The sequence below is a fragment of the Pinus tabuliformis genome, chromosome 6 (genome assembly GCF_031772625.1).
Source record: "Pinus tabuliformis cultivar Carrire ecotype Pingquan chromosome 6, CPIR1, whole genome shotgun sequence".
Lineage (NCBI taxonomy): Eukaryota > Viridiplantae > Streptophyta > Pinopsida > Pinales > Pinaceae > Pinus > Pinus tabuliformis.
The window spans coordinates 1,128,079,356-1,128,105,539 of record NC_142292.1 but is presented as its reverse complement, the minus strand read 5'-3'; the positions used below and the strand labels follow the sequence as shown (position 1 = coordinate 1,128,105,539).

General features: G+C 41.5%; 2 protein-coding genes across 5 annotated transcripts in view; both read left to right on the top strand.

Moving 5' to 3' along the window:
- Positions 1-26,184, top strand: part of LOC149262857 (uncharacterized) — a 292,938-nt gene that overhangs the window by 198,619 nt on the left and 68,135 nt on the right. The window lies entirely within an intron of this gene.
- Positions 14,741-26,120, top strand: LOC149262858 (uncharacterized). Its single transcript, XM_089397546.1, has 3 exons — positions 14,741-15,077; positions 25,159-25,300; positions 25,436-26,120. The coding sequence occupies exons 1-3, from the start codon at positions 14,741-14,743 to the stop codon at positions 25,896-25,898; spliced, it is 942 nt and encodes a 313-aa protein (XP_089253672.1). The 3' UTR covers positions 25,899-26,120.

The following is a 26,184-nucleotide window of genomic DNA, read 5'->3' as shown; positions in this document are numbered from 1 at the left end:
AAGTTTGAACAAAGGCTTCATAACATCAAAGAAAGGAAGGAGATCAACCAGCTGAAGGACCCATGAAGAAGAAGCTGTTGATGAATGAAAGAGTCTCCAGCTAAGAGGGAGCTCTGACTGATCCCTGATCAAGAGGGAGTTTTGGATCACCCCTGATGACAAAGGAGTGACAATTGTGTTTTTCCATTTCATGTGTCATGCATTATGCCAAGACTAACAGCCATAAGTCTAGATGAAGACCATGAATGGAATTGTAGACACAGGATAGACACAACATTCTTGTCTTTACTTGGGAAGGAAGAATGGGATGATTGGGTAATCATTTGGCATCTGATACTTTTTGAGGATATGTAGGGCATCCAAGACAATAGTAGGAAAGAGGACCGATATTCTTTGAGGGCTGGGAACCCAAGATAAGAATAGTCTTAGAAGGTCATACTTAGTGAATACCCGGGTGGGTATGCACCTTGAGAGACAATGATGAAGGTGTCTATAAATCATTGGTCTCGCCATCATTGTAGCTCATGATCTCATAAAGAGATGGAGCTGTTAGTCAAGGCCTTGCACTATGACAATGCTGATGGATTTGATGCTATAACAGATGGATTACAAATCTAGTTTCTCTTATGTGAATTCTTCAAAATTGATAATAGCCAAACACCTTGTAATGTTGTATGAATACCTTCCTAGTTAAGAGGGAGTGTTGAAGGAAATGTAACTAGGTTCGGTCTTCATAAATGTACTTTTAATATTTGTATTATTCAAGAAAGAGAAATATTATTTTTATAATATACGTCAATGAGTTTCTTGCTCATTGAAATAGGTCTAGCACATGTTAAGTGCTATAGGTGAGTCAAATAGTTAAAAGGAAATGTTGAAGGCCTTAAGGGCGTGTTACACCATGTATGAACATGTATCAAAGTTAAGAAAATACCTCCAAGCAAAGTCAAGTCTCCTCCTATGCTAAGGCACCATCAAGAAGCTCCTTCAAGCATGCACTACCACCAAAGAAGGCATCCAAAAGTAAGACCTCAAGTTGGCCTGCAAACAGTTGGCAAGTCGGCCTAAATGGAGGGACAATCCTCTATATATAGAGGTTGTCCACTCCAGTATAATGCACTCAATCATCTCTGAAATTAGCGAAGGAAGAAGCCGAGATAAAGTGAAGGGAAGTAAGTCTAAAAGGGTCTCCAAGGTGCAGGGAAGTAAGGAGGAAGAAAAGCGAAGGTAGAGGACTATTTTTAGGGCTAGAAATAGTCACATGTGCGAGAAGAAGGAGGAGAAATCTTTGGGTTTGATAGCAGGGACAAGAAGTCCATGATCTAGTGTTGTTTGGATTTGAAATTAGGCCTACAAGGCCTCCCAAGACAAGCGAAGAAACCTATATCTCTAGCGAAGGAAAAAGACTCTAATTCTCTAGGGTACCTCTCACACGTGTGAGAATTAGGGCTGCATTGCTGTTATAACAACCCTCCCATTACAGACATAAATGCTCGTTGGTTGGTGAAGAAAAGGAATGGATCATTACAAGGGAAGGGTCTCATCAAAGGCACGTCTTCAAGAGCAAGTAGAACAAGACTTACCAACAATTGAAAGAAGAAAGAAGCGCTGGAAGAAGGAAGTCGAAGTGTCGGGGAACGAAGTGCCCAGGAACAAAGCGCAGAAAGAAGAAAGGACTTGACTTGTGCCTGGAGGATATTCTTTTCAAGGGTCTAGGGTTTGTCATTGATCAATAGAAGCTTCAATAAGAGAAATTCACGAAAAGGGTTTTCCTCTCAAGAGAAGAGAGGTTTTAGCCCTGGCAGAGAGCCAACATCTTATGTTCTTGTTCTTATGTTTTTAGTAGCAGTTTGATGAAGTACACACACATGCATTAATAATACTAAGAAGAAGATTAAGCTAACAAGAAAAAGTAAAAAAACCTTACAAATTGTTATCAAGTAACGAAGAATCACACTACACCTATTTGCCCTATATTTTTCAACATAAGGACATGACTAGTCATGAAAGGGCACTTTCCTAGGTATATAAGCGAGCCCCCTCATTTGTAACAATCATCATCTCATATCTTTTGTACATTTCTATATAAATATTACTATCCTATAATGGATCTTTACATATACCAGATCTTCTGAGTACTTTGTTGCGTTTATGAACTTTGTTCATAACAATAAATTAATGATTCAATGGTCATGTATCAAATTTGTAATTAATTATTAACCATTGAAATTATTACTATTCCACATGAAATAGATATATTTGAAGTTTGTACTTATTCATTGCAGAATGTCAAGACAATAAACAATTTATATCATACTGACGCGAGTAAACAATGAATGGAAAATGTTTGAGTACACGTTACATAGTCTAAGATAAAAATGGCCAAAACATAACGCAAAGATGATCATAAATTTCAATTTTCATGCTTCAAGGTTGTCCATAAGATCATGAGCCTCATTAGTTGCATCATCCTTTGTGGAGAAATCTAGGGGCAACAAGTGTAGGTGATTTCTCTTATAATGATAATTGCTTATGAAGACTTTTTACTTTTCTTAATTAGATTCTTCTTTAGCTTGATTAGTATTGTGTTTACTTCATCAAACAGTTACCAAAACATAAAGAACAATGAAACAAAGGACACAAGATATAGGCGATCAGCTTGGGCCAAAACCTCTCTCAATCTTGAGAGGAAAACCCACAAAATTCTTCTTCTTGTAGAATCTTCAATTGATGAATTTCGAGACCAAGACCCTTGACCAAGAACCCTCCAAGACCAAGTCACACTTCTTCCCTTGAAGTCAATGCTGGTCAAAATGACTGCTACACCATTGATTTTCAGCTTCTCTTCAATTTCGACCTCTTATTACAGACCTGCAATTTTCGGCTTGACTGTAATCACAAAGATACCACTTGTGTACGCTGTTTGGGGCAGAATGTGAGGCTTCTCTGCTTCGTTTGACTTGGACACTTCATTTTGTGAACTTGGCTAGCAAGAATAGTCCTTTGATGGGCTATGTCACGACTACCTCAAGATCTGTTGAAACCTATTGCATAAACCCTAACTGCAGTCATATGTATGAGTGGAGGGACCCAAAAACAATGCTAGAAGACTTCGATCTTCTTCTCCTTCTCTTCTTTGCTCAAGAGGTTATCTTCCCTTACTATTCGCACTTCTATTCTTGACGTGGATGCTTGAATGATGATCTCTCAAGTGAGGTCGAGTCCTCCTTTATATAGTCTTCATACCCATGCAATTAGGCTGGCATGTCCTTCTAGATAGGTCGATTGCTCTTTTTGGAGGCCGACTTGATGTAGCACTTGTGACGAGGTCTTGGAGGGTCTTTTGGCTCTAAAATTGACTCAAATAATTTTATTTACAATATGTAACATGCCCCAAATGGGTCTTTCATACATGACAATGACTCTATTGACTTGATGACTCAATAACGAGCCCCAAGAGCTCACAATGGGAGCTTGACCTAAAAATAAATTTCGTTGAGCATGAAACCCATGCCTCAAGATCAACAACAATAAATTTATTTTTCTCATTATATCAAATACATAAAATCATGATTACATATATCATTATGAAGACCGAACCTAGTTACATATTTCAACACTCACTCTCAACTAGGGAGGTGTTCATAATCCATACAAGGTACTTTGGCATTCTTAATCTGAAGAATTCTCATAAGAAGAGTCGGATTGGTAACCCATCTGTTTAGCATCATGTCATCTAGCATTGTCACATAGCAAGGCCTTGACTAATTACTCTATCTCTCCACAATATTAGAGCACAATGCTGGTGAGATGAATGATTTATAGACACCATCACCATTGTGTCTCTTGTAACATACCCCACCCGAGTTCTCTCAGAGTATGTTCCATGAGGACTATTCTTATCTTGGATTCCCAATCCTCAAAGAATATCCGTCCTTTACGACTACTCTTATCTTGGATTCCCTACCACATCCCCAAAGAGTATAAGATTCCAGATGCTTGTCTAATCCTCCATTCTTTCTTCCCAAGTGAAGACAAGAATGATGTGTCTATCTCTCCCTCTCAACTAGGGAGAATATACCCATTCCAATGAAGGAATGTACCCAAGCACCCTCTTAACTAGGGACTTATCCAAGCTCCCTCTTAACCAAGAACTTTTGCTTCCAACAACTTTCTACTCTAGGCGGAGAACATGTGACAATCAACTGCTTGTAGTGCTCGCTCTTTCGATGTCATGAATTTTATCTTCTTTGTTATGGAGCCTTCATCTTTTGGGACTTATTCGTAGAGCATCGACCATCCATCACTTTCATTTATGAATCATCTCAGTGATGTCATCTTTTTCATCGAAAAGTGTGTTGAAATTTGGTACCGGAGGACAGGTGGTTCCCTAAGGCTTTGATCTTTGGCCTAGGGAAAAGTGTCCAAAAGAATTTAATTTTTCTCCTAAAGTAACTTTATAATTTTTATAAAGTTGAATCTAATTTGAAAGTGACTTTAAGTGATAAAGTTACTAAGTTTAATTTTAAAGTGACTTTTATAAAGTCAATGAAAAATTAGAAAGGAAAAGTGACTTTGGAAATAAATGACTAAGTGGGTCTTTATTAAAGTGGGGTGAATTAAAAAATAGAAAGTGAGATTTAAATGAGCATTTAATCTCAGCCATTGATCTAAATCTATTTCAGCCATTGGATTTAGGGATCACCCAAAAGTCATTTAGGGTTGGGTTAAGGGAGGAAAAGGAGAAAAAGTTCATTCATTCTTTCATGAGCAGATTGAGAGAGAGAGAGCAAGAGAGCAAGAGAGATTTCTGGACAAGGAGGAGAAGGAGGCAGCAGCTTGGCACACATACCAAGGCAGCATTTAAGCAAATCCTTACAGCTGAATGTACAAGCAGTAAAAGGCAGATTTTTCTTGAGCAAACAGCAAAAGGCAGATTTGTTTTTGCACAGAAATCGAGGCAGCTGATTTTCTGCACAAAAATCGAGGTCCGTACAGCCTGTCCGTACAGTCCGTACAGTCGTCCGTACCGTCCGTACAGCCGCCCGTACCATCCGTACATTGGCCGTACAGCATTGTGTTGCTGTTTGGAAATTTCTGGTGGGCTGTGAGGCTCAGAAATCGATATAAGTTGTAAATTTGTTTGCTGATTTTTGCTGAAAATTTCTCACTGTAAAAAGGCATTTCTAGAAATAAAGAAGAGCTCTCAAACTGGTATTCCCCAAGAGTTGTAGGGGGTTTTTCCAGGGTCAAGTTGACCAAAAATCACTGAGTTTAAATGTGTTTTAATGGCTGTTTTTAATTGCTGATTTTTATTTTTGCAATTTCCAGCATTCTAAAAAATTTCCAGAATTTGTGTTTTCAGCAATATTTTTTTTTTTCAGTCTGTTAAATGTATGGTTATGGGAATGGGCATTTAACTACATGGGAGAAATAAGGTGAAACTGAAAACCGGGATGGGAAACAGAATTTTTACATGGTATCAGAGCTTGAGTGCTGAAGGGCAGTTTGGGACAGCAAAAGAAAAAAAATACAGCTGCTGATTTTTTCACTCAGAAAATTCCAGCAAGCTGATTTTTCATAAACAACAGTTTTATCTTTACCACAACAGTGCTATTTTTCAGTTTTAGGACAACAAGATGTCATTGGGATTGAGGGTGGAGGATAGGTTGGATGGGCATACAAATTACAGCGTTTGGAAGGAGAGAATGCAGAGCATCTTTGAGGAGGCAGAAGTCTGGGATATCATGGTGCATACAGCACAACACCCTGTTGTTGTGCCTACTGATGCTACTCAGTTGACCGCTTATAATAAAAAGAATAACAAGGGTAAGAGGCTGATTCTAGACGGAATCAAAGACCATTGCATTCCTCATGTGAGAGGAAAGAGCAATGCCCATGAGATGTGGACAGCATTGTCCAATCTCTACCAGAGTACCAATGAGAACCGGAAGATGGTCCTGAAGGAGAAGCTGAAGAACATTAAGATGGGGAATGATAGTGCAGCTGGATATCTCACAAAGATTACCAATGTGAGAGATGAGTTGGCAGCGATTGGAGAGGCCATTCCATCCACTGAGTTGGTGCGTATTGTAGTGAATAGCCTCCCCCGTTCATGGTTGAACTTTGCTGATGGGGTTTGTGCACGTGAGACCCTTCCCACCTGGGAGAGGTTTTGGGATGATTGTATTCAGACAGAGATCAGGAAAGGACAGCTTGGGGCAGTCAAGCTAGTTGAGCAGGATGAGGACGTAGCACTGGTGGCAGGAGGCAAGAAAGGCAAAGGGAAGAAGCAGGCTTCCAAAAGCGGTGGTGGAGGCAAAGGCAAAGGTAAAGGTAAACAGGGTAACTCACAGAAGGACTATTCCAAAGTGAAGTGTTGGAATTGTCAGAAGATGGGACACTATGCAGTTGTGTGTCCGAAGAAGAAGAAGAAGAAGGGGAAGAACCAGGATGTGACAGCTTCAGCTGAGATTGAGGACTTTGCAGGTCGTTTTGACCGGGAGTTTGCGTTCATTACATGTGAGTCCTCTAGTGCAGGATCACCTGCCACACAGGTTCAGGGGGAGCATGCTTTTCCCTCGATTAGCGGAGCATCTACAGGTATCTGGTATGTGGACAGTGGGGCTTCACGCCACATGACAGGAGTCCGGGAGTACTTCTCAGAGCTTTCAGAGAGTGGCACTGATATTGAGGTAGTACTCGGTGATGACAGAGTTGTTAGAGCAGTCGGGGTGGGTACACTGACATTTCAGAGGGAGTCCAGACCTCCCTTGAAAGTGTCAGATGTTCTTTATGTGCCAGGGATGAGGAAGAACCTCATATCCGTCTCAGCTTTGGAGGACAGAGGATATGAGGTACTGTTCAGGGGAGGACAGGTGTTGATGTATCCCAGGGGCACTCTAGCTGATTCAGCTAGAGTGATAGGTGTACGCCATGCAAAGGTGTACAAGTTTGCATTCCAGCCCCTTTTGGCATTGAGCAGTAGTACCGACAGCAGAGCTAGCAGTTCTGAGCTGTGTGAGATTTGGCACCGCAGGATGGGGCACATGTATCATGGAGCCTTGAGGACATTGCGGGAGATCACTACAGGTGTGCCAGATTTCAGTACTGATCACTTTGATACTTGCAGAGGTTGTGCGATGGGCAAGTTTGCCAAATCCCCTTTTCCCAGCAGTGACAGCAGAGCGACAGGGATACTTGATTTGATTCATTCCGATGTGAGCGGTCGGATGTCTCATGTTTCCTTGAGTGGATATGAGTACTATGTGTTATTCATTGATGATCACTCCAGGAGGACCTGGATTTATTTTTTGAAGACCAAGAGTGAGGTATTCAAGCGGTTTCAGGAGTTCAGAGCTCTTGTGGAGACTCAGACAGGTCGAAAGATCAAGTCCTTGAGGTCGGACAATGGAGGAGAGTACACCCTTGGAGAGTTTGTTGACTATTGTGCGGAGGCAGGCATTAGGAGGGAGTTCACTGTTCCTTACAACCCCCAGCAGAACGGAGTTGCAGAGAGGAAGAACAGATCCATCATAGGGGCTGCTAAAGCCATGTTACATGATCAAGGGTTGCCATTGTTCTTGTGGGCAGAGGCCTGCAACACAGCGGTTTACTTGCAGAACAAGAGTCCGCATCGTGCCTTGGGGCACATGACTCCGGAGGAGGCTTTCTCTGGGAAGAAGCCTGATCTTGGTCATCTTCATATCTTTGGATGCATTACATACTCCTATATACCCAAGGAGAAGAGGACCAAACTAGAGCCCACCGCAGAGAAGGGTATCTTTGTGGGCTACAGTGAGACCTCAAAGGCCTTTCGGATTTACATTCCTGCACAGAGGAGAGTTGTTGTCAGACGGGATGTGAAGTTCGAGGAGGACAGGGCCTTTAGGAGGTCACGGGAGTTAGAGTATCTGGATCAACTAGACCCTCAGCAGCAGTTGAGTCAGTCGCAGGGATCCAGTGGGCAGGGATCAGGAGGATCCGGAGGTACATCTATGAGGATGTCAGGTCCATCAGTGAGCAGTGGCTCGCCGAGCCAGAGGGGTGGTGCTCCGGGCAGCATGCAGAGCAGTTCACAGAGCAGTTCACTAGGGAGTCCACTGATGGACAATTCACACGGTACCTCAGCTTCTACAGGTTCAGGTGCAGGCAGGAGGACAACAGACAGACAGTCAGGAGTTCAGGCTACTGATGGTGATGAGGAGGAGGAGTTTCATTCTCCTATGGGAGAAGCATGCTCAGGGAAGAGGAAGCCCAAGTGGCTTCAGGACACCTTGAGAGATGCCACATCTGTTGCTGAGCTGAAGAGGCCGGTCAGAGAGAGTAGACCACCTGAGAGGTTTTGTAGTTATATGGCGATGGTTACCAGCATCCTTGACTCTGAGCCTTCTAGCTATGAGGAGGCAGCTAGCCAGCAGGTCTGGAGAGAGGCCATGCAGGAGGAGTATTCTTCTATCATGAAGAATGATGTTTGGGAGGTGGTGCCGAGGCCTGAGGGCAAATCCGTGGTTACTTCCAGATGGCTTTACAAGGTAAAGCATGATGCAGATGGCAGCATTGAGAAATTCAAAGCGAGGTTTGTGGCTAGAGGGTTCTCCTAGGTAGAGGGAGTTGATTATGAGGAGATCTTCGCTCCCGTGGCTCGATATACTTCGATCCGCTCCATTATATCGATAGCGACAGAGACGGGTTGGAAGATCCACCAGATGGATGTGAAGACCGCATTTCTCAATGGCTTCATACAGGAGGAGGTGTACATTGAGCAACCACAGGGCTTTGAGGTGCATGGGAAGGAGTCCCATGTGTGCAGATTGAAGAAGGCCCTTTATGGCCTAAAGCAAGCTCCCAGAGCTTGGTACTCCAGGATAGATGCATACTTGCAGGGGATGGGTTTCACAAAGAGTGAGGCAGATCTGAACCTTTACTTTATTGTGATTGGTGAGGAGCCTCTCATTCTGGTGCTGTATGTGGATGACTTGATCATTACAGGTGCAGAGAGACTCATAGAGCACTGCAAGAGAGATCTTGCGGCGGAGTTTGAGATGAAGGACATCGGCTTGATGCATTACTTTTTGGGTTTGGAGGTGTGGCAGGAGGAGGGGCATTTCTTCCTAGGGCAGGGGAAGTATATTGTGGACATCCTTAGCAGATTCCACATGGAGGATTGTAGACCCATGTCGACATTGATGATCACCAACTTGAAGAAGCTTCATGCTTCGGATTCCGAGTTGGTGGATCCCACATTGTACAGGCAGCTGATTGGTTCCTTGATGTATTTGGTCAACACTAGACCAGATATCTGTTTTGCAGTCAACACGATGAGTCAGTTTATGTGTGAGCCTAGGAAGGTTCACTGGGTGGCTGCAAAACACATTTTGCGGTACTTGCAGGGGACAGTGGATTATGGTCTGGACTACAGGTAGGGAGATGGAGTGAGATTGGCAGGATACACTGATTCTGATTGGGCAGGTTGTGCTTCTGATAGGAAGAGCACTTCAGGGTGTTGTTTTGGGTTGGGTTCAGCAGTAGTGTCATGGTTCAGCCGGAAGCAACAGTCAGTAGCACTGAGTTCAGCGGAAGCAGAGTATATGGCAGCCAGTCTAGCTAGTTGTGAGGCCATCTGGCTTCGCAAGATGTTGTTTGGCTTATTTGGTCAGCTGTTGAGACCTTCAGTGATTTATTGTGATAATCAGAGTTGCATTAAACTCACGGAGAATCCAGTATTTCATGACAGGTCAAAGCATATCGGGATCAGATATCATTTCATCAGAGACTATGTTCAGAAGGGAGCTGTGAAGCTTGAGTATATTTCCACTGATGAGCAGGTTGCAGATATTCTTACCAAAGCCTTACCTTGGGGCAAGCATGTCTACTTTAGAGACAAGATGGGTGTGGTGAGGAACACCTTCCTCGGTAAGAGGGAGTGTTGAAATTTGGTACCGGAGGACAGGTGGTTCCCTAAGGCTTTGATCTTTGGCCTAGGGAAAAGTGTCCAAAAGAATTTAATTTTTCTCCTAAAGTAACTTTATAATTTTTATAAAGTTAAATCTAATTTGAAAGTGACTTTAAGTGATAAAGTTACTAAGTCTAATTTTAAAGTGACTTTTATAAAGTCAATGAAAAATTAGAAAGGAAAAGTGACTTTGGAAATAAATGACTAAGTGGGTCTTTATTAAAGTGGGGTGAATTAAAAAATAGAAAGTGAGATTTAAATGAGCATTTAATCTCAGCCATTGATCTAAATCTATTTCAGCCATTGGATTTAGGGATCACCCAAAAGTCATTTAGGGTTGGGTTAAGGGAGGAAAAGGAGAAAAAGATCATTCATTCTTTCATGAGCAGATTGAGAGAGAGAGAGCAAGAGAGTAAGGGAGATTTCTGGACAAGGAGGAGAAGGAGGCAGCAGCTTGGCACACATACCAAGGTAGCATTTAAGCAAATCCTTACAGCTGAATGTACAAGCAGTAAAAGGCAGATTTTTCTTGAGCAAACAGCAAAAGGCAGATTTGTTTTTGCACAGAAATTGAGGCAGCTGATTTTCTGCACAAAAATCGAGGTCCGTACAACCTGTCCGTACCATCCGTACAGCCGCCCGTACCGTCCGTACAGTGGCCGTACAACATTGTGTTGCTGTTTGGAAATTTCCGGTGGGCTGTGAGGCTCAGAAATCGAGATAAGTTGTAAATTTGTTTGCTGATTTTTGCTGAAAATTTCTCACTGTAAAAATGCATTTCCAGAAATAAAGAAGAGCTCTCAAACTGGTTTTCCCCAAGAGTTGTAGGGGGTTTTTCCAGGGTCAAGTTGACCAAAAATCACTGAGTTTAAATGTGTTTTAATGGCTGTTTTTAATTGCTGATTTTTATTTCTGCAATTTCCAGCATTCTGAAAAATTTCCAGAATTTGTGTTTTCAGCAATATTTATTTTTTTCAGTCTGTTAAATGTATGGTTATGGGAATGGGCATTTAACTACATGGGAGAAATAAGGTGAAACTGAAAACCGGGGTGGGAAACAGAATTTTTACAAAGTGATCCATTAGTCCATATCTGGCTTTACTTCATATAGCTACCTTCCCCACATCATGTTTCCTTCAAGATCTTTCATCCTTCTACATGAGTATTAGTTGTAAATGATATCCACACCTTTATTCTGTAGCCCTATCTTAGCCCATCCAGATATTGTTCAAAATTAGAAAATGAACATCGAATTAACATTACCTTTTTGATGGTTTTACATCATAACATCTTCTTGTTGCCACATCAACATCCTGCATACATATCGACACATCTCCAAGATATTCAATGTCAAGGGTCTCCTTATTTTTTAGACTAAATCAAAGTCTTCATACCTTTTTCATGGAGATGGCACAATCAATCCTTCTAGTCATCAGATGTTGATTTCCTTTTCTATGTGACCATAGTTGCATCTTTCACGATCTCTCCCCACTTTCTTCACATATTGCTTCCCTGAAACTTCTATCCATAGTTCCTTCATTTTTGTCAATCACCTCATATCCCATATGAGGACTTATTATGTTGATTTCATAATGTCAATATGTGAACCATGCCTTCATGCATCCTTTCAAAGTAGGAGATCCCTTTCTGATCATTTGTCCCTGCTATTTGCAACTATATGATTTGACTCAATTTTCTCAATTACATGCATACATACCTCAGTTCTTCCTTTTCGTCATCTAGACTTCCTTCGACAACTTACTTGATTGAATGTTTTTCAATCACCTTGACTTGCTTCATTTCTTTGTCATCATATCATCATCCCATGAATCCCATATAAGGTGGAATTCTTGATGAGACACTTGCTTCTTCCAATAGATGAATCTTCCAATGAATATTCCAATGGAGGATCTTGATCATTCTCATCCTGCAAATGCTCGTTTTGAATGATGTATGATGAGCTCTATACTAGATGACTTTCTTCTATCTATAAGTACTACTTATGCTTCTAATGAGGTTACCAAGAGCTACTACCTTCTATTGATGATTGCCATAGACTTCTACTTCAACTATCCTTTAGGATTCTTGTGTCATGAGCTCTTGCTTTCATCGTATGCTCTTATGATGCCATCTTCTAGAATGATGCATCCTATCATGTTTCTAATATCTTCTACCATGATAGCTATACTTTTACCAAAAACTTTGGAACAAAGACTTGAAAAGAACTAGGTGGAGAAGATCATCTCAATCGTAGTAGAGATATTTTACTTCTTCCTTCTTGGATTTCTTCTTTTCAGGTTCTTCCACTTCTTCAGTGATATGGGCTTCTTCCCTTCCCTTTTTGTTGTTGTCTTTCTTGAGCTTTGGACAATCTCTCTTGTAGTGCCCATATTCATGGCAACCATAACATTGGATTTTTGACATATTCTTCTTCTTTTTTCGAGGACCAAACTTCCCTTTTCTCTTTGCCATGGTAGCAAATGCTTGAGCTTGCTCATTTGATCCCACATCAATTTTTGATTTGAGCCTGGTTTCTTTGATTTTGCATAATGACCATATTAGAATAATGTTATTTTTAGTGTTTAATGCTCATTTATGTAGATAAGACCGTCTGTGATCTTATTAGCAGTTTCTTATTAGAAACTTGCTGTTTCTATTTTCTTAGTAGAAACTTGCTGATTCTGTAAATACTTTTGTATTATTCATTGAGCTTCATTGCTCATTGTAAATCAATTCAAATCGTTCATTGATTATGGTATCAGAGCTTGGGTATTTTTTTCGAAATAATTTTTCATTGTTTGAAAAACTTCGTGCTTCATTTCGAAATTGCTCTCTAGGAGTCTGAATTTTTTTTTTTTTACTGGGCGTCACAATTTCTGAGTCGTAGTTTGTTTAAGGGCCGTCGCATAATAGAAGGAACGAGCTGCAAATTGGTTGAAGAATTTGTGACGGCAAGGGACGAGCTTGTCGAATCCCTCATTCCCCCGCAATTGGACGAGTTTGATCATTAGAAAATTGAACTACTGAATATTCGAAGGGACGTGTTTCTCATTCTGCTGAGCCGAGTTCATTGTGGTTGAAAGGTCGAATTCTATTGCAAACCGAATCCTGCTTCAAACCTAGCGAAGGTGCAACCCATCTCAGTTGAGGGAGCGAAGGGAATATAGGGCTCACCTGTAGCCCGTTTACCTCCATGAAGTCGTTTTGGGTAGTGGAGCAATGCGTTACTCCCTGAGGCAGCAACACAGTAACGTAACCATTCCTGAGACGGTTTGAAGACAGCGAGGGTAGTTCTGAACTTCTTGAAGCCTTGTTGCGGTCAGCGAGACTTACCACGAATCAGTGGTAGTTGCGAATTATTTGAGGAAGCACGGAACAATTATTGAAACCCGACTGGTTACAAATAATCTGAGTCCGCACAGGCAAGTCAAGGCAGTGCGTGTCATTTGCTAGGTTGAAGAAAGCAATCGTTGAGCAAACTGAGGTGGCGCTGCACGTCGGCGCCGTGGGCTTTTCTGCCCTTTTTTGTTTGGCGTGATACAGTGAGCTGAACGCATGCATTTATCCTCTTTATGATGTGCGTATAAAGCAACCTTCAACCTTTTGAAGCCGAGATCTAAGCATACCTTCTACGTAGGGTATCATCTGTCCATAAATAGTACGATTTCTGGTTCTATTTCTATTGCACTAGCACTTGTCAGTTTTTGTCCGGATCAGCCGACATCTGCATTGAAATCCATGCCGGACTCCTTTGTTGTTTTCTCTGTCTTGGGAAACGTGCAGATGGCCTCGCTAACCAACCTGATGTTGGAAGGCAGTCAACGCTTTAATGGCACCAATTATAACATCTAGAAACAGAGAATGTTGACCATTTCTGAATATAGGTGCCTTGACCAACTTGTTTTGGGCAAAGAGCTTAGTCTTGGTACACCTGGTGCAGATCAAGATAAGTTTGATGATCGAAATCGAGAGGCTTTTATGCTTCTCAAACTCTCTGTGACTGATGATCATTTTCCACAGATTCCTTCCGGCAAGACAGCTGCCGAAATCTGGCAACATTTGAAGGAATTGCATGAGACATCTGACAAGAGCAGAGCTTTCTTTCTAAAGAATTAGTTGTTCTCCATCATGATGGACGAACATATGTCTTTACAGGAACATTTTAACAAGATTAAAGACATTCGAGATCAGCTCGAAGCCATTGGTCGGACCATGGAGGAAGAAGATATGGTAGTCACCACTTTGAAAAGTCTACCAAAACCTTACGAATACTTCATAGAAACACTCAACATTACCTCCACTAATGTTGATCTGAAGTTTCCGGAGTTATGCACCAAACTCCTGCAGCAGGATCGTTGGAAACAATAGTTTGGTAGTGGTGCTTCTTCAGCTTCCTCAGAAAATGCTTTTTCTGCCCAATATCAGTCCTCTTAGTCCTTTCAGCAGAAAGGTTCTTCTCAGCCTCTTGATTCTGCATAGAAGAAGCAGGGAGGGTCTCATCAGCGAGCGAATGTTGCAGAACATTCCGAGCAGAAGGAATCTACCTTTTACGCCTTTATGGCTAAGAGGTCCTCAGATCATGCCCTGTCTTCTCCCTGGTACATTGACTCTGGTGCATCACGTCATTTTTCTCATAGGCGTGACTGGTTTATTGACTTCTCACCTTTCAGTGATTCCGTGGTATTTGGCAGAGGTGAGGAGTACACAGTGGTTGGCAGAGGTACAGTTTAGATCCAGTTTGATGGGTGCACACTCATCTTCCTAAATGTGTACTATGTTCCTGATATGGAACTTAATTTGCTGTCTGTTAGCCAGATTATGAGGAACTCTCCTCAGCTCGATGTGGTGTTCAATGCGCACAAGTGCTCCATTATTGACAGGGAAACTCGTCTTACGGTTTCTGTTGGCCTAGAGGATCATGGCCTATACAGGCTTCTTGACATTGGTGAGTCTCCAGAAGTGGCTCTAGCAGTGCGTGTTTCTCCCATCAGCACTTTGTGGCATCAAAGATATGGGTATCTAAACATTCAATATCTCTCTCAGCTATCTTGGGAGGGACTTGTGTCGGGGTTACCTGATATTCAGACTCAACATTTGGGAGTGTGCGGCGCCTGTCAAGCTGGCAAGCAACATCAGTCTTCATTCAAGGATGGAGAATCTTGGGGTGTATCTAAGGTACTCCAGTTAATTCATGCTGATATTTGTGGTCCTATGAATACATCTTTAGTTACTGGTTGCAAATATTTTTTGCTTATTGTAGATGATTTCAGTAGAAAGATGTGGGTGTACTTTCTAAAACATAAATCTGATGTATTTAGTATCTTTCAGAATTTCAAGTCCTTAGTTGAAAAAGAGTCTGGCTGTATATCATAACTCTTAGGACAAATAACAGGGGGGGGGGGAATTTTGTTCTTCTGCTTTCTCCAACTTTTGTGATACCATGGCATCAAACGCCAGTTAACTACACCCTACACTCCTCAACAGAACAGTGTTGTCGAACGTCCCAACCATACGGTTGTTGAAATGGCTCGTTCCATGTTACAACACAGGAGTGCTCCAAACAAATTTTGGGCTGAAGCAGTGTTTACTGCTGTCTATCTTCTTAACCGATCACCTACTTAGGTTGTTAAGGGGAAGACTCCAGAAGAGGTTTGGTTTGGTCGTAAGCCTAAGATTAGTCACCTCAAAGTGTTTTGCTTGGTTGCATATGTTTGGATTCCAGCTGCTAAGCGCTCTAAGTTGGATTCCAAAAGCTAGAAACTCATGATGACAGGGTACAGTGATCACCACAAGGCCTATAGGCTAATAGATATAGACACTGATCGTCTTATCTTCAGTTGGGACATAGTATTTGATGAAAAAAGAGGGTTCTTTAACTCCCCTCCTTCTGAGCAGTGTTCTGAGGATTGACCTCATAGTGTTCTTCTTCCGTTAGGTCCACCTGATGGGAGGGATGATGTAGCATCAGCATTTGATGATGCACTATCTGAGTTCCCTCTAGAAAATAATCCTCCTCTCGTTGCCCCAGTTGTTCCTGAGCCTCCTCCACCTACTCCAGATATTGGTTCTTCTACTCTCCGACCTAAATGGTGGGCTAAATTTATTGGTGATCTCCGGGATAATGAGCTCCTTGAAGGTAGAACATCCAAAAATAAGAGCAAACAGTAGCCTACAGTTAATTTTGCTCTTATGGCTAACCTACACTGTGTTTTTGAGCCTCAAACCTATTCAGAGACTAAGGGTATACCTGAGTGGGAACATGCTATGGAAGCTGAATTCCAGCATCTTCAAAAGAATCACACTTGGACCCTTTTTGATCTTCCTGCAGGGAAGAAACCCATTAGTTGCAAATGGGTGTATAAAGTGAAATACAAAGCTGACGGAACCCTAGACAAGTATGAGGCTCGCCTTGTTGCTCGAGGGTTCTCACAGAAGGAAGGCATAGACTATGAGGAGACCTTTGCTCCTACAGCCAAGATGAGTACCATACAGCTCGTCCTTGCCTTAGCAACTTAGTTCAGTTGGAAACTCCATCAGATGGATGTAAAGAGTGCTTTTCTGAATGGTGACTTACAGGAAGAAGTCTACATGATGCAGCCTCTAGGATTCAAGGTTGCCAGTCAAGAACAGAAAGTCTGTAGATTAGTCAAAGCACTCTATGGTCTGAAACAAGCCCCTCGGGCTTGGTACTTGAAAATTGATAAGTACCTAACAGATCATGGCTTTCAGTAGAGTCCATCTGATGCAAACCTATATATCAAACATACTGGTGATGATATTCTGTTTGTGGTTGTCTATGTGGATGACCTTATCATTACTAGTAGTTCAGCACATTTGATCCATGGGATCAAACAGGATTTGTGCAACACTTTTTATATGACAGATTTGGGACTTCTTCATTACTATTTGGGGGTTGAAGTCTGGCAGACTGAGAACAACATCTTTCTCTCTCAGTCCAAGTATGCCAGAAGTCTTGTGGACAGGTACAGAATTCAGGATTGCAAACCTGCCACGACTCCTATGGAACCGGGGCTCAAACTTTCAGCTCAGTCATCCTCACCACTTGTGGATGAATCTTTATTCAGGGAATTAGTAGGCAGCCTCATCTACCTTACTGCCACTAGACCTGATATCAGTTTTGTAGTGAGCTACATTTCACGCTTCATGATAGCTCCTAATGCTGATCATTGGATAACAGCAAATCATGTGCTGTGTTATGTGAGTGGCACTCCTAATTATGGACTTCTGTACATTCGGAGTTCAGATCCTACACTCAGTGGTTACATAGATTCCGATTGGGCAGGTTCGGTTGATGACCGTAAATCTACAGCTGGGTATGTGTTTAGTCTGGGATCCGATGTTGTCACATGGACTAGTAAGAAGCAGCAGGTAGTGGCTCTCTCCTTGACAAAAGTAGAGTATCAGGGAGCAGTTAAGGCATCTTGTGAGGCAGTTTGGCTTCGACGTATGCTTGCAGATATGCATGTTTTCCAAGGCAGGTCCTATTCCCCTGTTCTGTGATAATCAGGGAGTGCTCAAACTCGCCAAGAATAAAGTCTTCCATGAACGAACAATGCATGTGGAAACCCATTGTCGCTACATTTGACAACTTGTTGAAGACAGATCTATTCAGTTGCTGTATGTACCCACAACGGAGCAGCCATCAAACATCTTCACCAAGCCCCTTGGTCCTAATAAGTTTGTAAAATTCAGAGGGTCTATAGGTGTTGTAAATAGATTGAGCATTAAAGGAGGGTATTAGAATAATGGTTTTTTTTAGTGTTTAATGCTCATTTATGTAGATAAGATCGTCTATGATCTTATTAGTAGTTTCTTATTAGAAACTTGCTGTTTCTATTTTCTTAGTAGAAACTCGCTGTTTCTATTTTCTTAGTAGAAACTTGCTGATTCTGTAAATCCTTTTGTATTATTTATTGAGCTTCATTGCTTATTGTAAATCAATTCAATTCATTCATTGATTAGACCAATGTTCATTGAATGTAGTAGCTTCCTTCTTTCCATAGATGCTTGATGTGAAGCTGCCCCATTCCTCTGGTAGTGCATTGAGCATTATGGTAGTCATTTCCTTGTCAGACACTGTTTCTCCCAACTATTGGAGTTGGTCTCTTATTTTTGACACCCTCTTAAAGTATGAGGCAATTCCTTCTTCTCTTGATATCTTCATCTTGTAGAGTTCTTGTCTTAATGATATCACTTCTCCAACAATACTTATGGAGAATAATTCTACCAGCTTGTCATATATTTCTTTTGCTGCCTCCAACTTTGATACATAGGGTATGAGGGGATCTTTGATGGACTCAATGAGAATCTTTTGAGCCCTTACTTCCTGTTACAGGGAAAAGTATCTATATAGAACTGCTCTATCCCACTAAGGTGTGACAACTGCCTTAGAAACAAACAGAGAAAAACTACTTTTGTCTTTCCTTTATGAATTATAGATAGAGAGGAACAGAAAGACCAACCTCTGTCTTGCGTTAATCCTTCGATTCGATCCCTCTCTTCTTTGATAGTCCTCAGCTACCTGCTCCCTTGCACGCCCAGCTTCACAAAGTACCTGTAAGATCACAGAAGCATAGCACTATACAAAGATATGGATCTATATTCATAAACAATCTAGGATCAGATATAAATTGACCATACAAATGTAACAAGCATCAATAATACAAAAGCATGGAGGAAAACTTAAATAGTTTTTATTGATAAACAAGAAAAGATCCAGGAGGAGTTACAACCAGTTGTTCCGACTCAGCATCAACCTCCCAGCAAAGAAGCCCCTCTTCACCTCAAACAAAGCATAGATCACCCAACAATCTGATGCTTGTCTCAAAAAACCAGCAGCAATTCCTTACAATATGCAAAATTCCAGCCTCTGGATCTCTGGGATGAGGGATCCATATATAGATATCTGTAAGGGGGATGAGTCAGCTTGTGTTTTGATTAGTGTCTTCTCTCTGATAGTTCTTGCTTCCACTTGGAGACTGAAGGCCTCTTACTCATCCTTGGTCGAATTCAGTGAGGCAAGTGTCACAAAAGAAGATTCTGGAAGCTTCCATTGTCTCTCCACCTCGCGGAATGACACTGCCATTTGTCATTTCTCGCCCATCGCACCCCACAGAAGGGACTTTTGAAATGCAACACACCCTCACAGTGTATTTAGGTGCAATGAAACGCACCTAGCCAGTGGAGCAGCTGAAATGATCCTGTTTTGACTAATTCTGAGCATTTTCTCATGGAGAACTTCTGGGAGAAGCTGTAATCTGTTGACCTTGTTCCTTTAGGAGTTAGAACAACACTTTTAGGGACTTAGGAGCCCTTGGTTTATGGACATTTCATGCTTGTGGTTGCAGGGCACAAAAATGCCTATAACAGTTGCCCCCTAAAGTATGAGGCCGTTAACCTTTTGGTGTCGGGTGAAATGCTTTATTATGAGGATCCGAAGTTCTTTCAATGCTGGGAGGAGACCTGTAATAAGATACAATACAATACATTATCTTCATACTATTTTTCATGATCTAGCTGAGGCGGACATTCCCATGCTCAACTTTATAAATTCATTTTCATGTACATAGGACAGACAACCGTCTGAGTGTAGACTGATGATTCTGATAGAGCCATCATCCTTTTGAGTGGATGATTATCTGTGCAGCAATGATGTACATTCAATGCCTTTATTTCCCTGAATATATATCGCAGCCCGGATGGATGAAACTAGATCCGGGGTCTTCAATCTCGTCCGATCTTCACTCGGAGTACAAGTCGATCCATGTGAGAAATGTTTTGAAGTCGAACATGGAAAGACATTGCTTGATTACCAGTTAATGATGTAAACTGTTAACAAGCGCGAGAGGAATCACCGATAATGATAATGACCCTCAAGCCTCAAGGTACTGCAGTACAATTCACGTGGTGTGAATAAAGGACTTGGCATCGAACACCACGCAAAATCTTTCGGTCGAAGGCCATTGATGTAAACCTGTCGTCGAAAGTGAGAAACTTGCCATTGAGGCATGCAAGCTTCAAAGTACTGAATGGGGTGTTCCTAGATCAACTTCTTGGATAATGAGATGACGTCGACAAGAAGTGATCCGTCACAGGAGGGCCTTAATGAATCCCACATCAATGACACGGAACGGAGCAAATGATTTTAATGGAGTGAAAACGATCTGGTGATATAAGGTTCAGGGTGGCGGTCATGAAAGAATGGAGTATAATGTATGGTAGTGGGTGAGACACAGGTGAATTCTCTGAATGACTTCTCTTGAACATGTCAGCGACACTGATGTGATGGTTTGGTAGCATTAACCCCAAATGTGGATGGTATGGCGTGACCATGGTGATGTGACCGGTGAATGAAACAACCCAACCCGACTCGGACACGGAGCGAAAGTGTCATGTTCAAGAGTGACTTGCTACCAATAAAGTTTCTTTGAGTTTTCTTCCCAATACTCCCCAGTCATTGCTGACCAGTACCTCTTTATTTTTGTCAAGCTTGAGGAGGATAACATATGCTTGTTCTATAATTTGCCCTTCGGGCAAACCCATCGCTATGTTTTAACGAGCCTAGCGATAGTGAAACTCGTTCTCATCTATAGACAAGTTTGTCGCTATTAATCTTTTTAACGAGCTTAACGACAAAGATATCTCGGTCCTTTTCAATTTTAGAGAGTCTGAAAAGGAACGTAAAGGTAACTCCAAAATTCCTTTTTTGTCATCTAATCCCTTAAGTTCGAAAAAGTATAAAACAATGCAAAAGGGATGAATTTTCGATACTTTTAACGAGCTGAACAAAACAAGCGCTCGATCTTTTTGTGTAATAATCCCTCAGTCCAAAAAAATTAAAATCTAGAGGAGGGATAGCACTTCCTGTCTCTTTAACGAGCTGGAAAGGCCAAGGACTCGGCAATCTTTTCATATTTTACGAGTCAGTTGAAAAGAGCTTAAAGGAGACTCGTCTTTTGAGGAACGAGTGATAACATGGGTAGCAGCTGATTCCAGGTACGGTTTGGAATTTTCCAATCACGATAGTGTCAGAAGGATGGCTAGTGAGATCACTCTTCGCAGCTGTTCCTCACAATGGGTAAACAATCAAATGGAGGTGAATGATCGGCCAATGAAAAAGTGGAGCTGACGGTGCAAACACGACCAAGGCTTTAATGGCTGAAGTACTACATTCACAATGGTTATTTACCGGGGAATAGTTCATTTTTTGACGAGCTTAAATGCGGGTGGAAACATTTGCTCATGTCTTATGTTTATTTTTTAACGAGCTTGAACTATGTGCTAAAATTGCTCGATTAATCCAGTCGTATGATAAGAATGTCTCATATGAAATGGCAATTTTTAGAGTTTTGCCCCACATCCTTTCTTTATGCAAGTTAGGAGACGACTTAATTGTAATCACAGAGATACCGCACGTGTAAGTTGTTTGGGGCAGAATGTGAGGATTCTCTCCTTCGCTTGACTTGGACACTTCCTTTTGTGATTTCAGTTAGCAAGAATACTCCTTTGATGGGGTATGTCACAACCAGTGTTGATAATATCGCCGATTTTTCGGCGATATTCGTAAATATCGCGCGATTTTCATAAAAACGAAATTTCGGGGAGCAAAAATCGCGATATTTTCTCATCTCGAAAATCTCGCGAGAAATCCGAGATTTCGGCGATATTTCTATAAAAATCGCGCGACGATGGTTAATATCGCCGGCATAGTTTATAAATTAGGTTTTTGTTAACCGTAAGGGCGTCATTTGATTTTCCGTTTCGTGAGCTGGAGAGTCGGACGCTGCGAGTGCGAACAGAGTGCTGAGGGTTTGAAGTTGAACAGTGCGGAGGGTTTACAGCGGCCAGCCTACAGGTATGCACGTCATTCTTTCTTACAGGCCTCAGAAATGTATGTTGGTAATAGGTATCATGCGATGTCTTGGGTTATCTAACAGAGATGCCACTAGTGACTATACAATAATACGATACCACACAAAGCTAACGATGTTAATACATAGTGAGCTAGGGTATATAATATATATGATCCGTTATTTAAATTTTACAACATAGTGAACTTGTCAAGTAATGCGAATATACCATATGCAAAAGATTAATCATTAAACAGTCCACCTACATGAATCTTAATAGTACGTATTATATATATATATATATATATATATATATATATATATATATATATATATGGCCATTTGTTTTGTTCTGTTTGAAAAGTGGGTTCTACAGCACCAAAAAAAATTTGGAATTAGTAACTTGGTGCTGCTGCATATCTCCACAACAAACTCTGATTTTTGCCCAAGAATGTTCTCAGTTTCCAGCACCTATTGTAGAGCCTTTTTCCCATGAAATCACAACTTGGAAGTGAAGGAGAGGCCTTCTTTTATAGCCTTTATCCATAACCCAACAAAATAATAATAAAGTAATGAGCTAGAAGCTTTCTCCATATGGGTTGTTAGCTTGCTTGTGATTGGTGTAGCGGCTAGCCTATTAGGATTGAATAGGTATTATCAATTTATCATTTTGTTTGAGAAGAGTGTTTTGAGATATTGATGTTTTAATTTGTTTATTTCATTTAAACATAAGACAATACGTTTTCTGATTTCTTTGTTAATAATGATGTTTTCTTCCCTTTCTTTCTGCCCACCATTGTTATATGAAATCACGGTAAAAATTAGTTTTTAAATAGTGATTCTGTTTGATTGAAAATATTTGTGCACACAGAGAAGCGAGGTGCTCTACAACTCAGGTGGAAATAGTTATTTGTGTCCATCTTCATGTGTGTGTGATGCTTAGAAAAGGGCAGCATACAAAGGTCGCTGTGTGTGTGTGTATCTTCTCAATTGGTTTGAACTTTGGTCTACATCCCCAGGGCTGTCATAGATGACCTGCTGATAGCCAGGGGGCAGTGAGGGAAAAGTGGGGGTGCATTACACTTGTACCCCTCACTCAACCTGGAATTTATAACACTGTCACAAATTACAATACAGCAGCCAGCTAACCAGACCTCCAGTGACAGCATGACCTCCTGGGGTCATAACTTATAACTTTATAAGTACTAGAGGAAGCCAATGTTATCCAGTGAGCTTTGGGTAGAGCCCATACGTGTGTGTTTGTGTTTGTATGTGCTGGCACAGATTGTCTTAACCCTGGATTTATGGAGGAGGGATTTGAACCTAGAGCTTTTTGATTGCTGTCAGAGCTTTTCTTCAGAATTTTATAAATTTATATATTAAAAAAACAAGGGTTATATATTACTTAATAAGTTATTAAGTTACTAATTCCAAATTTTTTTTGGTGCTGTAGGTTTCCTTTTGAGTTAGCGGCTAACAGCAATACAAAAATACAAATATGCCAAAAAACTTGGACCCATTTTGGGAGTATGGGATCCCTGATGGTGGGACAAATCGTGCATATCTTTCATGCAAATTGTGTGGGGACAAGATGACAGGTGGGGTTACACGACTGAAATACCATCTTGCTAGACTCCCTGGACATGATGTTGGCATTTGTAAAGTTTCTAGTCCGGAGCTTATACGAAAAGCTCTTGAGGCAATTGAAGAAAAGGACAGAAAGAAGGAAGAGGCGGAAAGAAACAAAGCTGAACGTGCAGGTAGATCTTTTGGGATATCTTCTCCTGATTTTGATGTTCAGGGTAGTGGCCCTACTGGCCCTAGTGGGAGGGGCTCCACAACTGGCACACCATCACATGCTAGCGCTACTGCTAGTGTGAATGCGAGGTCATCATTTTTTGTTCCACGAACAGGAGCTGGAGCACAACCTGGCATAAAATCGCTTGTCAAAAAAAAGGAGAAGGAAGAAGCAGATAGAGTCATGGGGAGGTGTATTTATTGGAGCGACTTACCTCTCAGCATCACAAAAACCAATCCATTTTGGCAACCAATGTGTGATGCTATTGCTGTTGTGGGCCCAGGGTACAAAAGTGCCACATATGAGGAGTTGCGGGGGCCAATTCTTCAAGCAGAAAAAGAGGACATCAACTCTAGATTGGCGGAGTTGAAACAGACATGGGAAGTGACTGGATGCACAGTGATGTTTGATGGTTGGACAGATAGGAAGGGTAGGACCCTTCTAAATTTCTTGGTACATTGTCCTAAAGGTACCATGTTTATTAAATCGTTGGATGCATCAGAACATATCAAAGATGCAGCAACGATATGTGAGTTGTTAGATGGGTTCATTCAGGAGATTGGTGTGCAGAATGTGGTGCAAGTCGTAACAGACAATGCAGCTAATTATGTGTCTGCCGGCAGAATGCTTATGGAGAGGCATCCCACATTGTTCTGGACTCCATGTGCAGCGCATTGTCTTGATTTGTTGCTTGAGGATATGGGGAAACTCTCCTTCATCAAGGAGGCAGTTGATATGGCTAGGAGCATCCCCAAGTTTATTTATAACCATGCTTTTGTTCTTAGCCTTATGAGGAGGTTCACTAGAAACAAGGAGTTGCGGCGTCCTGCCATCACACGTTTTGCCACAACCTTTATTACTCTTCAGTCTTTGCTTCGATGTCAGTACGAGTTGAAGCAAATGTTTGTGTCTAATGATTGGCGTGGTTGTAGATACAGCAGGAGACCTGATGGGAGAGCCATTGAAAAAATGGTGTACTCTGAGACATTTTGGCGTGGAGTAGAAGAAGCATGTGCAGTTAGCGAACCTATAGTAAAGGTTCTTAGATTGGTGGATGGAGAGAAGCCTGCAATGCCTTATTTGTATGAGGGCATGGATAGGGCCAAGGAGGCCATTCGTTCCTATTATGCAGACAAGGGTTCTGCTGGCCTTAATAGGCAGATGATGTTATGGGATGTGATCGATAGTCGGTGGACAGGGATGCTTCATCGACCCATTCATGCAGCAACACTCTTCCTCAACCCTGCATTTGCATACAAATGCAATTTTCGTTTTGATGGCGAGGTGATGGAAGGGCTCCATTCCTGTATTGAGAGGATGGTACCTGATTCTGAGCTTCGTCGCAAAATCAGCCGCGAGATACATAATTATCAGGATTGTGTTGGCCTATTTGGCTTTGATGATGCCATTAAGGAAAGGGCCCTCTTCATGCCACGTAAGTGACAAGTCATCACTCATTAGAAATTAGAAATTTGAATTTAATTATGTTTTAACTTTTAAGTTTTTGAATTTTTTATTTCATTATTTTGTTGTAGATCTTTGGTGGCGAAGCTATGGTGCAAGGGTACCAAATTTGCAAAATTTGGCTACACGAATCTTGAGTCAAACATGTAGCTCTTCAGGGTGTGAGCGCAATTGGAGTGTATTTGAGAAAATACACGCCAAAAAGCGCAACAGGTATAACTTTGAACTCAAGCCTTCAGTTGAGCAATTACACTTATTGTAATTTTTAATTTTTAATTTATGACCTTCAAGTGTCAAGACTCAAGAGTCAAGAGTCAAGACTCATTACTTTTTTTGACACTCTTACAGGTTGGAGTTCGCACGCCTCAACGATTTGGTGTATGTGCATTACAACATCCGACTTCGAGTGAGGCAAATAGAATCACCAGTGGATCCAGATGCCATTTCCTTAGACAATATTGATGTATTGTCTCCGTGGAGGGTGGAGTCTCAGGAGCCCATATTGGAGGAGTCACCTTCATGGTTGGAGGAGCCAGTGGCAGATGATCCATTAGAGCAGGGGCAGCAAGAGGAGGACTCGGAGTCAGAGGAGCAGCAGCACTTAGAGGAGGAGCAGGAGGAGCTGGAGGAGGACACTGCGGGAGCATCAGCATCAACACCATCTGCTATAGATATAGGAGAGCATAGCTCCATGCCTATCACTCATTATTTGACATTAGGTGCAGAGGCAGTGTCAGGGCCTTCTACTACTAGGGGCAGGCCTGACAAACAGCCCATCATGTTTTCCCGTAAAAGGGGGAGAGGGCAGTAGATAGATAGCTGCTAGTTTTATTTGTTATGCTACATGTAACTCATGATGATGAGATACTTTTATTATTATATGTGATGTTATTTTGTATTGGTTCTCCACATTTGAGTCCTTGAATGGACAATTATCAGGGATTAGCACGATTTGGTATCGCCTTTGATATATCATTTCTATTTGACATCATATATATCAGTGTTTTCTTCATATTTATGTGCCAATGTGTTTAAACTTTATTTCATGTTGTTATTGCTTTATATGTTTAAAATCTGAAAAAAATGAATATATTATG